At 43.4% G+C, this 13,429-nt stretch overlaps 1 protein-coding gene across 5 annotated transcripts in view; it reads left to right on the top strand.

Annotated features, from left to right (window-relative positions):
* The window catches only part of IQGAP2 (IQ motif containing GTPase activating protein 2), a 267,737-nt gene that overhangs the window by 217,341 nt on the left and 36,967 nt on the right, over positions 1-13,429 (top strand). For all 5 annotated transcript variants that reach the window (XM_023618155.2, XM_070234658.1, XM_023618156.2 and 2 more), the window contains 7 exons: positions 243-392; positions 3,141-3,304; positions 5,240-5,464; positions 6,666-6,806; positions 7,157-7,241; positions 7,610-7,842; positions 10,142-10,274. In XM_023618155.2, coding sequence (XP_023473923.2) covers positions 243-392; positions 3,141-3,304; positions 5,240-5,464; positions 6,666-6,806; positions 7,157-7,241; positions 7,610-7,842; positions 10,142-10,274 — 1,131 coding nt within the window. The remainder of the gene's footprint in view (positions 1-242; positions 393-3,140; positions 3,305-5,239; positions 5,465-6,665; positions 6,807-7,156; positions 7,242-7,609; positions 7,843-10,141; positions 10,275-13,429) is intronic.

The raw sequence follows: 13,429 nt of genomic DNA, 5'->3' as shown, positions 1-13,429 counted from the left end.
TTGGTGGCTTCATCACGTCTTACGAGCAGATAAGTCCAGCTTGGGAGAACAAATATTTAAAAAGCCAAATGCACTTGCAAGCTGGATTTCCATAATTTGTTTAACATTGTTTCTTCGTCTCTTCCTGGGGAAAATGTGGAAAATTAATCTTCCCGACTCTGTGTGTTTCAGGTTGTATGTGAAGGGAGGAGGTGAAGAGCGCCAGAGTAAAAAGTAGTAATTTCATCAAATTTTTTTTCCAGGATGTAATCTCACACAGAACGAAGCTGAATAAGAAAAAAGGTGGAGAGATACAAATACTGAATAACACTGACAACCAGGGAATCAAAAGTTTGAGTAAGGAGAGGAGAAAAACACTAGAAACCTATCAGCAGCTATTTTATCTTTTACAGGTGAGGACAGTTTCTTTTCCCCTGAGTTTTGGATCAATACTGTGGTCCGTGCTTGTGGTTTACGTGGGTCTTCTCCCTGGCTACCGCACTGGTGGCTCACATGTTCTGAGCACCTGCCAGGTACCAGGTGCTATTCTAGATGCTTTATATGCATGATCTCATTTAATGCCTACCACAACCCTGGGAACCATCAGAAAACAATTATCATTGTTATCCCGTATGACATATGAGGAAACGGAGACTCAGCCACTAGATGGTAGAGCAAAGATGTTGGGACCAGGCAGTGTGACTTCAGAGCCCATGTCTTTGCGACTACGTTTTACTATGGTCCTCTGCAGAAACAGTATAAATCTAATAACATAAGCCGACGCTGTCAGCCGTGAAAAGACTAACTAGGTGAAAAAGAGATCTTTGCCAGATCCAGCCTGCCCTTCTTTTGAGGAAAGAGTCGGAGAGTTTGGATTAGGGAAGTAGCGTATCTTTCTTTATTTCATTGTTTTCGTGGCATCACTATGACTTAAATGAGCAGTAATTTTCCGTTGCTTCCAGAGTGCGGGTGAGAACTAATCGGTTGACCTGGTTACATCTGGACTCTGTGGTTTTGTTTGACTGTTGATCTGCCCCATCTGCCCTACCAGCACGTCCCATTAGTCCCAAAGGAAACTGAGTAAGCTGTAGCGATAGATCTAAATAAAGCCTTTCCTTCAGCAGGAAGACATTCCCAAGGGGGTGGATCCACAGTTCTTCCCTGAGAGTCAGGGGTCCCTCCCTTGGGGGGGCTGCTGCTGCTGTGGGGGGTGGTTCCGTCAAGGCCTGGCGGTGCCTGAATCTTTGCTTGAAGGCGCCACTGACCTTAGGTGTATAGCGAGCACGTTACCCAAACCATGAACGAAGTGCGGCTAGCCCCGTTGAGAGAAGAGACGTTAATTTTGGCCGAGTTGAGGGTTCTGTACTTGGAATAATAGATTGGCGATCAGGTGTAGAGCCACTGATGACCACGATGTGGCAGCATAGAAAGAAAAATGGTAAAACTTAGACTTGTTCTCGGAATCCACTGCTTAAGCACCAGCAACCTTTTCAGAAAGAAAGAGGGCTCAGAGTGGGCATCTGCTAAATTAGATTAGTCGTCATCCACCAGTCGGAAATTTATCCTTAGGCATTTGTCGTTTTTGACCTCCGTGAACTTCCAAGTGTATGAAGCTTCTTTAGGATTTAGTTTTCTAATGTTAGGTTTTGATAGACTTTGTTGTCATAAGGAAAGTGAAGATTTAGTCATTGGCCTAAGACTTGTGTTGTTTACCCTGTTATATGTAAGTGGAGGCTCCTTAATGGAAAGGAGAAAAGGCACAGGAGCATGACTAGAACAATTCCACCAAGTTTTATTCCCCAAATAATCCAAAACTGACAGCCCCGGGATGCGACCATTCAGGGAAGGTCTCTGGAAATCACATGTTTTTCCCCACTTTTTCTTCTCTCTCCTTCGGAGACAGTGGCCCAAGATCAAGAAGGAAACTGTAGAAAAGCAAGTGGTCTGGGCTCCTTTGGCCTTGGGATCAAGCCTCGGCCAGAATCCTTACCACAGCAGCAGGTCAGCTGGTACAGGTTTTGCTGGGGATTTGTCTCCTCATTCTGAGCCTAAATTTACAGTTTTAGGTCATTTGAGAGGAATGGGGAGCTGGCTTCTTTAGTGGTAGAGTGAGTTTCCTTTCTCATGATCCCATGTGCTTAGTGTGGCAAAAGAATCACTATGGAGGGAAAAAGAAAATGTTGTCTTGAGCTGCCTATTCATAACACTTCAGCCAATCTTTATGAGCTTGAACGGAAATGTAAGTGTAAAGTAAACCAGAATTTGGATTTTCTTAAAAACTCTAAAGCCAAGTTGCTGGAGTGTTAGATGAACACTAGTTTCCACATATGGAAAATTTTGTTTTCTCATCAGCAGGAAGATGAAGGGTAGGGGTATTACATTTCTGTACAATCTAAATACTGCTTTTTTCTCTTCTAACCTCCGCCTGGTTGGTAGCTACTGGAGAAAAGCCATATTACCATGAAGACTGGTGCTACGTCTATGGACTCCATCCTCAGCTGAGCCCTCAGGGCTCCATGTCAATTTTTTTAAAAATTCTCGTCAATCTTTTGTCTTTTTGTTCTTGTGAGTTTCTTCTGGTGTTTTCCATCAACTGTCCTGACTTTTACCTCTCTCTTCAGCCTCCCTACCTCACTCCAACCTTCTCACTCCTTGTAAAACATCACGGCCATCCCACTGTCTCCACATGTAAAATATCCTTTTCTTTTTCTTTCTAGTCTCAGAATATGGGAAGTGTTTCTTCCTGTTCATGCATCAGTCCTTCTGGGACAGCCTGTTTAGCTGGGCCCTTGGTCCATTCTTGCCAGTCTCTTGAGATACCAGATTCTATTGGCCACCCGCCTCTCTTCCGTGCCTCTACAATATAAATGTGGCTCAAAATGGTTAACAGTGTGAAGTGTACAAGATACAACTATATTTCATTAAATACATTATTTAGTATATAAAATTAAATCCTATCGTAACTTTCTAATATAACTTCCTATAGTATAAGATTCATATTAGCTCATACCTTTTAAAGTCTTGTTACATGCCGGATACTTTTCTGTATGCTTTATACATATCATGTCACTGAAGAGCAGGGGGTGGAGTATTCCTCTTTGCTTTAATAATATATTAACATATAGTTTTATGGGGGCGTTTTCTTCTCTCTTTCCTTTTAGACCAATCCCTTATACCTGGCTAAGCTGATTTTCCAGATGCCACAGAACAAGTCAACTAAATTTATGGACACTGTTATTTTCACACTATACAATTATGCTTCCAATCAACGAGAAGAGTATCTACTCCTAAAGCTTTTTAAAACTGCTCTGGAGGAAGAAATAAAGTATGTATATAAACATATATGTAAAAAATACCGATGAATAGGTTATTTTGTTAGTGGTGGATTTCTCTGATTTACTAAAATAATTTTAAAATTATTCTTATATGTAATTTATACATATTAAAATATATCAAATTTCTTGAGAAATTTCTACATCATTATAGATATATTCAGGTGCAACTTTCTCCCACCAGTGGTACCTTTTCTAGTGCTAAACTAACTTCTGATTTTGCAGGCATACAACAACAGAAAATTAAAAGCTTTTTGAAAGTCAGTGGGAAAATTTAATTAAAATTCTGTGAGTCATAAAGCCATAAACAGATGAGGATAATGATCTCTGCTAAATAGTCCTGCCTTCTTACTGGAACTTGAGCTGCTTTTTGCTAATTTATTTTCTGACTCAGTTACTGTAAAAAATGTGTAGATAGCTATAATGAATGGGCAAAAAAAATAATACATGAGAAATGCCCTTAGCCAACTAGATGGACCTTAACTGCCTTCCTGACTTCTTGATCCCTTAAGCTATGCTAGTTCCTATGGGTCTCCAGAGCGTAGTAGCCAGGCACCTCTGCTCCCCAGATGCCTATAAGCCAGTGTGAGAAATAGGCTTCATGAGATATAGTGATGCTGGACAGTAGAGTAAGGTAAGTATTAAATGAATGATCTACACAGTGTAACAGATCAGAGGGATGGGAAGAAAAGTTCCAGTTAGGTCATTCGATAAAGATTTTAGAGAAGAGGAGGTAGTTGACCCAAAACCTTGAAGAATGTCTACTGTTTGTATAAGAAAAAAATGCAAGAGGGAAATGAGGTGCAATTGTGACAGAAGCAGCATGAGCCACGGTGCAGGAAGGAAGGGAGATTGGTCCAGCCGAAAGGTGATTTCATCAGACAGCCCTGGGAGATGGAGCTGGAGGGAGAGCCTGGACCAGATTGCAGGAGACACAGAATGGAGGCCCAGGTGCTGAGGCACTGTTTACTTCTTGGGAAGCTGTGAGCTTTTCGAGCAGGGTGTTGACATGACCACACTGGATTTTTGCAATATTGATCTGCTGCCAGGTATGAACAAGATGAATTGGAGCTCCACAAGTCAGAGAAATGGGGCAGTCAGAAGGAAGAAGATATAGTGTGTGAGTCTGAGCTGTTGGTATAGAACAGGTCCATGAAAATGTCCAGCAGAAAATTGAAAAGTCAAGATCTACTCCCAAGAAGGGGGTGTGGCTTAGACACCGAGACCAGAGAATAGGTTCCAAAGAGATGGCAGTTGAAGTTGTGCATGTGAGTGACGTCTGAGGTTAGATCACATAGAAGGACGTGAAAGGAACAGAAATAAAATACGCGAAGGGGAGCCAGCAAAGGAAGCAAAAGGAATGACTGGGTAAGATAAGGACCCAGATGCGCACTATCAGACCCTAAAGGGAAAGGAAGTGGAAAAGGGAGAGAGGTTGCACAGAGGTGACGGGGGGCGGGGGGCGCGCTGGTTGAGGGGGGGTAGGGTCATAGGAGTTGGCAATCAGCAGTCAAGAGTGCTCTTAGCCATGTGATGTAGCTGGAAGTTACATGGCAATAAATTTGAATGGGATTTGAAGAAGTGGGGATAGTTCATTCAGTCAAGAAGGTTACTTTTGAAATCTGTTAACCAGAGGGGGGCAATACTTACACAATGTCACCCGGTATTATTATTAGTCTTGGTCCATTTTCAGTTCGTTCCTGTCTTCTAGAATAAAATTAAAGCTGAAAACTTATTTTTAGATTCTTAAATTTCTCAAATAAACATACATCCTACAAATGATTGCTTCCTTTTAAATCACACCATCTTTGATCTTCACAGAGAAAAATATAACTCCACGAAGCCCTTGCCTGCCAGAGAGAATATACACTGCTTACAATTCTATCCGTAGAGGCAAACCATTTTGTTTTGGTTTGGGCTTTTTTCAGATCAAAGGTGGACCAGGTACAGGACATAGTTACTGGGAACCCCACAGTCATCAAGATGGTCGTCAGCTTCAACAGAGGTGCCCGTGGACAGAACACCCTGCGCCAGCTCCTGGCTCCAGTGGTGAAAGGGATCATCGATGACAGGTCCCTGATCATCAACACGAGCCCCGTAGAGGTGTACAAGGCTTGGGTGAACCAACTAGAAACACAGACTGGAGAAGCCAGGTAACAAAGCCAGGAAGACGCTAGTTTTCAGCCATGTTTTATTATCATTTTTGCATGTTTATTTATATATACTCTTAAACTCTGTTAAGAAAACGAAGTTTACCATACAAAGTCAGTTTTCAACCCAAGATACTCCCTCCCTTTAACATATCCATGCAGGTCACATCCTTGGACTCTTGCTCATCTTGATGTTACGGTATTTTCAAGTTTCGGGACCAGTTGATCCCCAAAGCCACAACTTCTACACTTCTCTCCCTTTGTTATTCTTTGTGTGTTTCTAAACCTAAACATAGAAACAGCACACACTTTCTCGTCACCTGATAATGAATACTTTTTTACAGTTACCAAGCGAGTAACTTCAACGTATACGCATTAACGAGCCAGGTAGGGTTGGCTTATTCTATGTGGTGTTGTGTAGATTTTGGCAATACCAGATTTTTTTCTTTTCCTTCAAAAGGATGCCTTGTGAAATAGTTAAGATATGCACAGAGAATTACATGGATGGTTGTTTCAGCACTGTTTGTAATAGCAAAAACCTGGGCAAAGTCAAATATTTAGCCTTGGGGAATTTGTTAAATAAATGTTTGTATAACATGTAATAGAGTAGTAACTATTTGGAATGGTGGTATAGAAATATATTTACTGGCATGCAAAAAATGTTCATGATAAAGTTTTCAGTTGCAGTTAGGCACGATAACCCATTTTCTGGGGGGAAAAAAAGTATGCGTGTCTATATCCACATACAGGTAGGACCTGTCTGGGATGTGTACATCCATGGGTGTGTGAGACCCATATACACACATGCATAGAGAAGGACCTAGAAAGTTAGGTACTAGAATATGAAAAGTGGTCATCTCTGGGTTGGTATTGTTTTCTTGTTTTCTCATATAGAATTTTTTCTTTAATGAACATACTGCTTTTTTATAATTTAAAAAAAGAAGAGAAATTTAGCTGCGTCTACATTCCTTGGATCTGCCTCTAATTTTGCCAGGAGAGCCTGCAGTCCCCCAGTTCCTCTGATGGCAGAGAGTACTGTCTGGGCACGTGGGGCCTCCCCTCACTTAGCAAACGTTGTGTCATTGGAGTCAGTGGGCAAAGTCCAGTTCACGGTACGAAGCTTGACCGTAGAGCCAACTTGGCAAGGGTACAAATGCTTGCGGCTGAGCTCCCTGTTAATGGCAAGCCCTTGTTGCATTTTCAGCAAGCTGCCTTACGATGTGACCACCGAACAAGCCCTAACGTACCCAGAAGTGCAAAGCAAACTGGAAGTCTCCATCGAGAACCTGCGCAGGGTCACTGACAAAGTCCTGAGCTCCATCGTTTCTTCCCTTGAGCTACTGCCGTAAGTTGTTCACGCAGCAGCTTCAGTGTTCTCCGCTGAAAGTTCCTGGAATACTACATAGAATAAACCCTGGCAGTGAAGACAGGAGTTCCTCCTCATATGGCATTTACTATTTTTAAAATTTGCCTACATTTGCATTTTAAAGTCGTAACTGTTCCCTAAAGAGGAAACAGTACAGAACAGTACCCAGTGCCTATCGTCAGTGCAAGTCCTGTGATTCTGTCACCATCTCATTTTATGTTTAATTTTTAGGAAAACTGCTCAGCCTTAGTTGACTGGAACAATTGCTGTGTTTCTTTCTCTCTCAGCCTTTTTCCATGATTTTCTTTTGTCATCTGTTTTACATGTAGTTATGGATTGAGGTATATAGCCAAAGTACTGAAGAATTCCATCCATGAGAAATTTCCCGATGCAACAGAAGATGAGCTGTTAAAGGTAGATTTTCAAGGGTAATCTCACCGTAGCTGCCCTTGGGGGTGTGAGCCAAAATTACCAATGTACCATTTTGTAAGATTTTTCCCCGTGTAGCACTGTAATACACTGCAGGTCTTCTGTTTCTAATGACTATCAAGATTATTGATTATGCTGAGGTTAATTTGGAGGTCTTTCACATTATTGAGATTCTTTATATTAAAGCCTTTTGGGGGCAGTAAGCATATTGTCCACCAAAAATTATTTTGTCAACTATATTAATAATGTGTGATTATATTAGTGGGAAATATAAATGACTACCTCCATGAAACAAATCTAAAATTCTTGAGTTTTCTTTCTTAAAAATAGTCTTTCCTTCTGCATCGCTCCAGATTGTCGGAAACCTCCTGTACTATCGGTACATGAACCCAGCCATCGTCGCTCCTGACGGCTTTGACATCATCGACATGACAGCCGGAGGTCAGATCAATTCCGACCAAAGGAGAAACTTGGGCTCGGTGGCCAAGGTTCTTCAGCATGCAGCCTCCAACAAGCTGTTTGAAGGAGAAAATGAGCATCTCTCGTCTATGAACAATTATTTATCAGAGACGTATCAGAAGTTCAGGTGAGAGGGGTCATTGCTTTTGGAGAAACTTGCAAGATGGTGGGCAAGAGCAATGTGTGTTCTGTGCTCAGAGCTGGAGTTTGGGGGTGGGGGCGGACAGGAACCTCATTTGGCCGCATGCATTTCTTCTAGTTGGCACTGTGGGATGAGAGAAGGGAGGGCCAAGCAGGCTAGGTCACGTCTGTCTGCTGTTTCTCATCCCACCCCCGTCCCCAGTGCCCCTGATACAGAGTTGTACCCGTATGTACGGTCTCTGCTGTTGACAAAATGAGATCTTTGTTCTCCCTGGTATGCTGCAAGCTTATCATACTTAGAATTAAAAAATCAAAATAGCTGATTTCCACTTTGTTGAACTTAAGAAGAAGGTTTTTATTTTTGTTTTTTTTAAGAACTTGTGCAATCGGGAAGAAATTGCCTTATCTGCATCAAACAATAGTAGGAAACGGAGTATTTGGTCTTGAAAGGTTGGGACGACCCAGCTGTTATATTTGCGAGGATTGTGTGTGAAATGTTCTGTTCTATTCTCGAACCTCTTCTCAATGATACCTGTAAGACTTATGTTTATTGACCTCGTACGCGCTTCTGAATTATGTCGCTAATCAGTCCACAGGGACATGACAGGAGGGAGTCCACGAGGAAGAGTCCCTCACCCTGAAGCTCCCTCAGGGGCACGTTCATCTCCGCTTTCCTTGTTTCTCTTGTCTGCCTTTCAGGCAGAAGGTCATAGAAGTATGACATAAATGTGGCCTCTTTCACTCCTCGCTTGGAAAGTGGTCGTTTCCCATTCCTCAGTTTCCCTCTGGATTAATGACTTACTACTGACAGAGTTAATTCATGATCCTTAATCTCTATTTCGAATTTGTGGCCTCTCGTGAGAAAACTCCCCCAAATCCTCTTACTGCAGAAAGTTTTGGGGCCGGCTCCGTGGCCGAGTGGTTAAGTTCGCGCGCTCCGCTGTGGCGGCCCAGGGTTCGGATCCTGGGCGCAGACATGGCACTGCTCGTCAGGCTACGTTGAGGCGGCGTCCCACATCCCACAACTAGCAGGACCTGCAACTAAGATATACAACTGTGTACCGGGGGGTGGTTTGAGGAGATAAAGTGAGGAAAAAAAAAAAAACATTGGCATCAGATGTTAGCCCAGGTGCCAATCCTTAAAAAAAAAACGAAAGTTTTGATTTTTCAAGCTGCTAATTTTAGTTCTCCTCACTGACCAAAACAGCAATATCTGTTTCCGGTAAACCCATATCTGCTATTAGAGTTTCCTTTTCTCTTAGATTATTTCTATCAACCATCTATGGTTCCAGTGCTTCTTCATAAAGAAACAAAACCAAAAACCTCTCCTCGCCTCCTCTTAAATCTCTTTTCCTCTTCCACTCATGCTTATGCTTTGTGTTCCTTAGCAACTCATGAAAAAAGATAGCCAAAAAAGTGCAGGAAGACCAATAGTCACATGGGAACATGCTCCTCCCCGACCCCAACACGGCTGCCTGCCATTTCCCCTCGCCCAGCCTTGGGTTGGCAAGGTTAGAGGTCATTTCTGCTGGACAAGCCTTGGGTACCCTTAGGAGATAAACCAAGGATGGTTTCCGGTGTATGAAACGTTTACGACTTTATAGAATGAAACACCCCTTCTACCTGAGCAAGGGACCACTCCTAAAGCTGGCCACAGCACGCCTGGCTTTTCTTGATCTCTTGGTCTAAATTTGCTGTCACTTAAATAGCAGACTTGTTAGAGTCTGAGACTGCAGGGATGGGGCACTGTGTGTATTCGTGTGTCTGGCCTTAACAGTCTTTCCATCAGGCAGCAACTGCTGTTTGCATCAACTAAGAGTAGGGTAGGCTTAACTCTGCTGATTATTGTCAGATTGGTAACAGACGCTCTGGCAGCTCGTTAGAGACCCAGGAGCGTGTGCCATTTGACGAACTGCTCTTCTGATTGTTTTCTCCGGAAAGACTTGAGTCTGACATCCAGGATTATCAGTCTTGACACTTTTGTTTAAATTTCAGGGGCCATTTTTAAAATAATAGCATTTTTTTAAACAACCTGCCCATCATTTGATTATACTGGGTCACTGACAGGGCCTGTGGCCTTCACTGCTTTCTCCATTCCTGTCTGAGGAGCTGGGTCCGACGTCTGGAAACGTGGTCTCGGCTTCCACAGTCAGGAGCCGGCCTGGAAGAGGCTGTAGTAAGCCCCCCAAGGTTTATGGTGGAGAACAAAGCTTTACCGTCACTCAGGATGCCCTCACTATTTTGATATTTGATTCTGTCTTAAGACCTTTTTTTCCCTTTAATAGGAAATATTTCAAAGAAGCATGTAATGTCCTTGAGCCGGAAGAAAAGTTTAATATGGATAAATACACAGATGTGGTGACAGTGAGCAAGCCAGTCATTTATATCTCAATTGAAGAAATCATCAGCACGCATTCAGTAAGTGGGGTTGGGGGCGGTCTTAGCAGGGACCACGGTTCAGACGGCTGTTATCTTGAAAACGCTTAGTCTCCGTGGGGCTTACTGTAAGCATGCGCTGTACCTTATATTCTTAATCCTAAGAGACCTTCGATTATTTATACCCTGACTCTTACACATTAATAAAACTCCTCCCAAACCAGCAAAGTTTACTTCTTACACGATCCATTTACAAGTCGGCTTGAGAATGTGCAGTGTAAGCCCTGAGCAGGACAGGCCCTGGTGTTTTCCTCACCCACCAAGGCCACACTGCCTGGATCCCCACACGCCGTCTCTCCCCCTTTCAGGAATCCTCTCAACTTTGCCAAGAATTTTCTTGGAAAATGAGAATGTTCTCTCTATTCTGATGTTGGACGTAGAGAAATAGGGAATAAATGGGGGAATAAACACCCCCATCCAGCAACAGCCGCCTGCAAAGAATCACTTCTATTGTTCTGGAAACCCCTATTTCTTAGAAGCAGGCCATTTCACAGTCTGTGCTGTGTCGTAACGGCACCATCTGGGTCTCATGCAAACACCACCACCATCGGCCACAAGTTAAGTGCCTGTTGGGGGCAGGGCAGTTTGCTGGGCCTTAGATGGCTTTTCAGTCATTTAAAGTCAAAAAAGAGCCTAAGCATTGAGAGTTTGTTTGATTAGAGGAGGAAATGGAACTTATTTCCTGAAAAATCTAGGTTCTTAAAAGGTAACCATTTCAAGAATAGTTTTGGACCTTGCTACTCCAAGCCAAGTCCTGGGGACGAGTTAGAAATGCACCCCAAACCTGCCAAATCGGCACTTGCATTCTAACAAGATCCCAGGTGATTCAGATGCACACTGAAGGTCAAGAACCCTGGGGAAGGAGACACCCAGCTGCGCATTATACACGCAACGAGGAGGAAAGTATAACACATACACACCTCTCAAAGGTCCTGCCCCTGCTCCCCACCAAACCGGATTTACTAACAAGTGGCAAAACTGACTATTCAAAATTTCAGTCTTTATCGTTAAGCTCTTCTAAGATACTAAAGCTTGAATATGGGTTTGGAACAAAGACTGGGTCTACTTTGGATTTCCCTCTTTCAGGGCTGGCACAGGGAACCGCCTCGACATTTACAACAAGCTCTCCATAGTGTTTTAAATGACCCTAAACAAAGGCAGGGCTGAACGACCAGCTGAAGAGGTGAACTGGTTGATTAAATGAAGAGGCTATCCTTTTTTCTCTGTATAGGAACACCCAAAATCACAAAACATGTCCAGCAATGCACCGTTTGCAAAATTAATTTTCTAATGAGCAAGTAGACTCCTTCATATTTGAGCAGCAGCCCATGTGTCTGTTTTTGTAGTAGACATCCATCTCAAAAAAATGTCCACACGTTGGCTGCACGTTTGCTGACGGCAGTGTCCCCACGCGGAAAAAGTGGTGGGGAGTTCTCTTTTAGAATGAGAGATTCTTTCCCATGGATAGCAGAGAGGAAATGTTACTGTGTTAATTCAGACTGTTAGTCTTCAAGGAGAAATAGTCTGTTCCTTTTGTTAACAAAAATTGAAAACAGAATCCTGTCCTGGGAAACATAGCTTGTAACCGATTTGGAATTTCTTCGTGTGTTGGATTGGAAGCAGATGGAATAATGTGGGAGTAATGTAATTGCAGAGAGACTGTCTGCAATTTTACCGTCTGTCTCGATGAGGAGGTGTCCATGTGCAGACGCAGGCACAGCAGCAGAACCACTTGCCAAGCCTGTGGCCAGGTGCTTGTTTCTTGTTCTCTAGGGACCATGTAGAACATCAAAATAAGCTCTTTAAGGAGATATTTTCAGGAAATTTTTATATTCTGTAGCTATCAGAATAAAGGGTAGAAGTGGCTGCCGGGATCATCCCTTTGCAGGATATAGTTGCTTCCTTGAAGCTGTGCATCTGAGCCCTCTTCTCCTTTTCTTAAAAACCCGGTGAGCAAGTGTCAGGGAATGTCAAGGAAAATGCAGCATTAAACAGATACTCTCCTTCTCTAATCTTAAAGATTATAAGAGAATGGAAAAGGCAGTAGGCAAGGCAGTGTGGTACTGGCATAAAGATAGACATACTGGTCGATGGGTTAGAACTGACAATCTAGAAGTAAACCTTCAAATTTGTGTCAATTTGTTTTTGACAAGAGGCTAAAACAGTTAAATGGAAAAAGGATAGTCTTTTCAACAAATGGTGCTGGGACAACTGGAAATCCACATGCCAAGAATGAAGCTGGACCCCTTCCTTCTACACAAAAATGAACTCAAAATGCATCAGAGAGGAGAAGTGATGTCAGCATCACGGCAGAGCGAGCTGTTCCCTTTACTCTCTCCCCACTAAATTCAACCAAACAGACGTTCATTAACCAACAGAGGATTCCCCACAAAGCACAATAGGACTTCTGAGAGATCCACATGGCCATACATATGAAAGTGAGGCTCCTGGATCCCCAGGAAGCAGGATAAGGAGGTGAGTGGATCCCCTCCCCCTTGCCAGCAGCAGCGATCTAGGTTGCGAGTCTCCACGCAGCTGATGCACGACTGTAAGAAGAGGCAGGGGAGCAGGCAGGCCGGCGTGTGAACACTTTTGCTTTCAGAGTTGCAGCCTGGCCCATGGGAATGCTCCACACCCAGTGGCACCGCTCAGCCACCACGTGAGCGCCCCCACCAAGTGCAGCAGCACAGGTGAACCTCCCATGTGTGCAGAATAGGCCCAAGTGCATGAAAGAAAGCGCCCCTCCCCTTCCACCTAGTGCACCAGCTTGGCTGGTCCCTGGCCAAGGCAGTGGATCTGGACAAGAGCACCTGTGGCCAGCAGGCAAATGCAGACAAGCGCTATCAATGCAACTTCCAGCAGACGCAGTGGGTTCAGAAAACACAGCTCCTACCTCACCCCTCCCCCCAACAGAGGTGGGAGGTGGCACCTGCGACATGATACCACCACTATATGCTGGCAAAGGCTCACTTTGTGAAACACCAAGAAGAACTACATTAACACTTCAGAGCAGAAGGAGAATGACGAGTCTCCAGAAACCAGACTGGAATTCACAGAAATGTACAATCTCAATGACAGAGAATGCAAAATAGTTGTCATAAAGAAACTCAATAAGTTACAAGAAAACTCAGAAAGAC

This window comes from Equus caballus, chromosome 14 (genome assembly GCF_041296265.1).
Source record: "Equus caballus isolate H_3958 breed thoroughbred chromosome 14, TB-T2T, whole genome shotgun sequence".
NCBI classification, from domain to species: domain Eukaryota; kingdom Metazoa; phylum Chordata; class Mammalia; order Perissodactyla; family Equidae; genus Equus; species Equus caballus.
The sequence above is the reverse complement of the archived record's forward strand: the minus strand, read 5'-3'. Positions and strand labels throughout refer to the sequence as shown.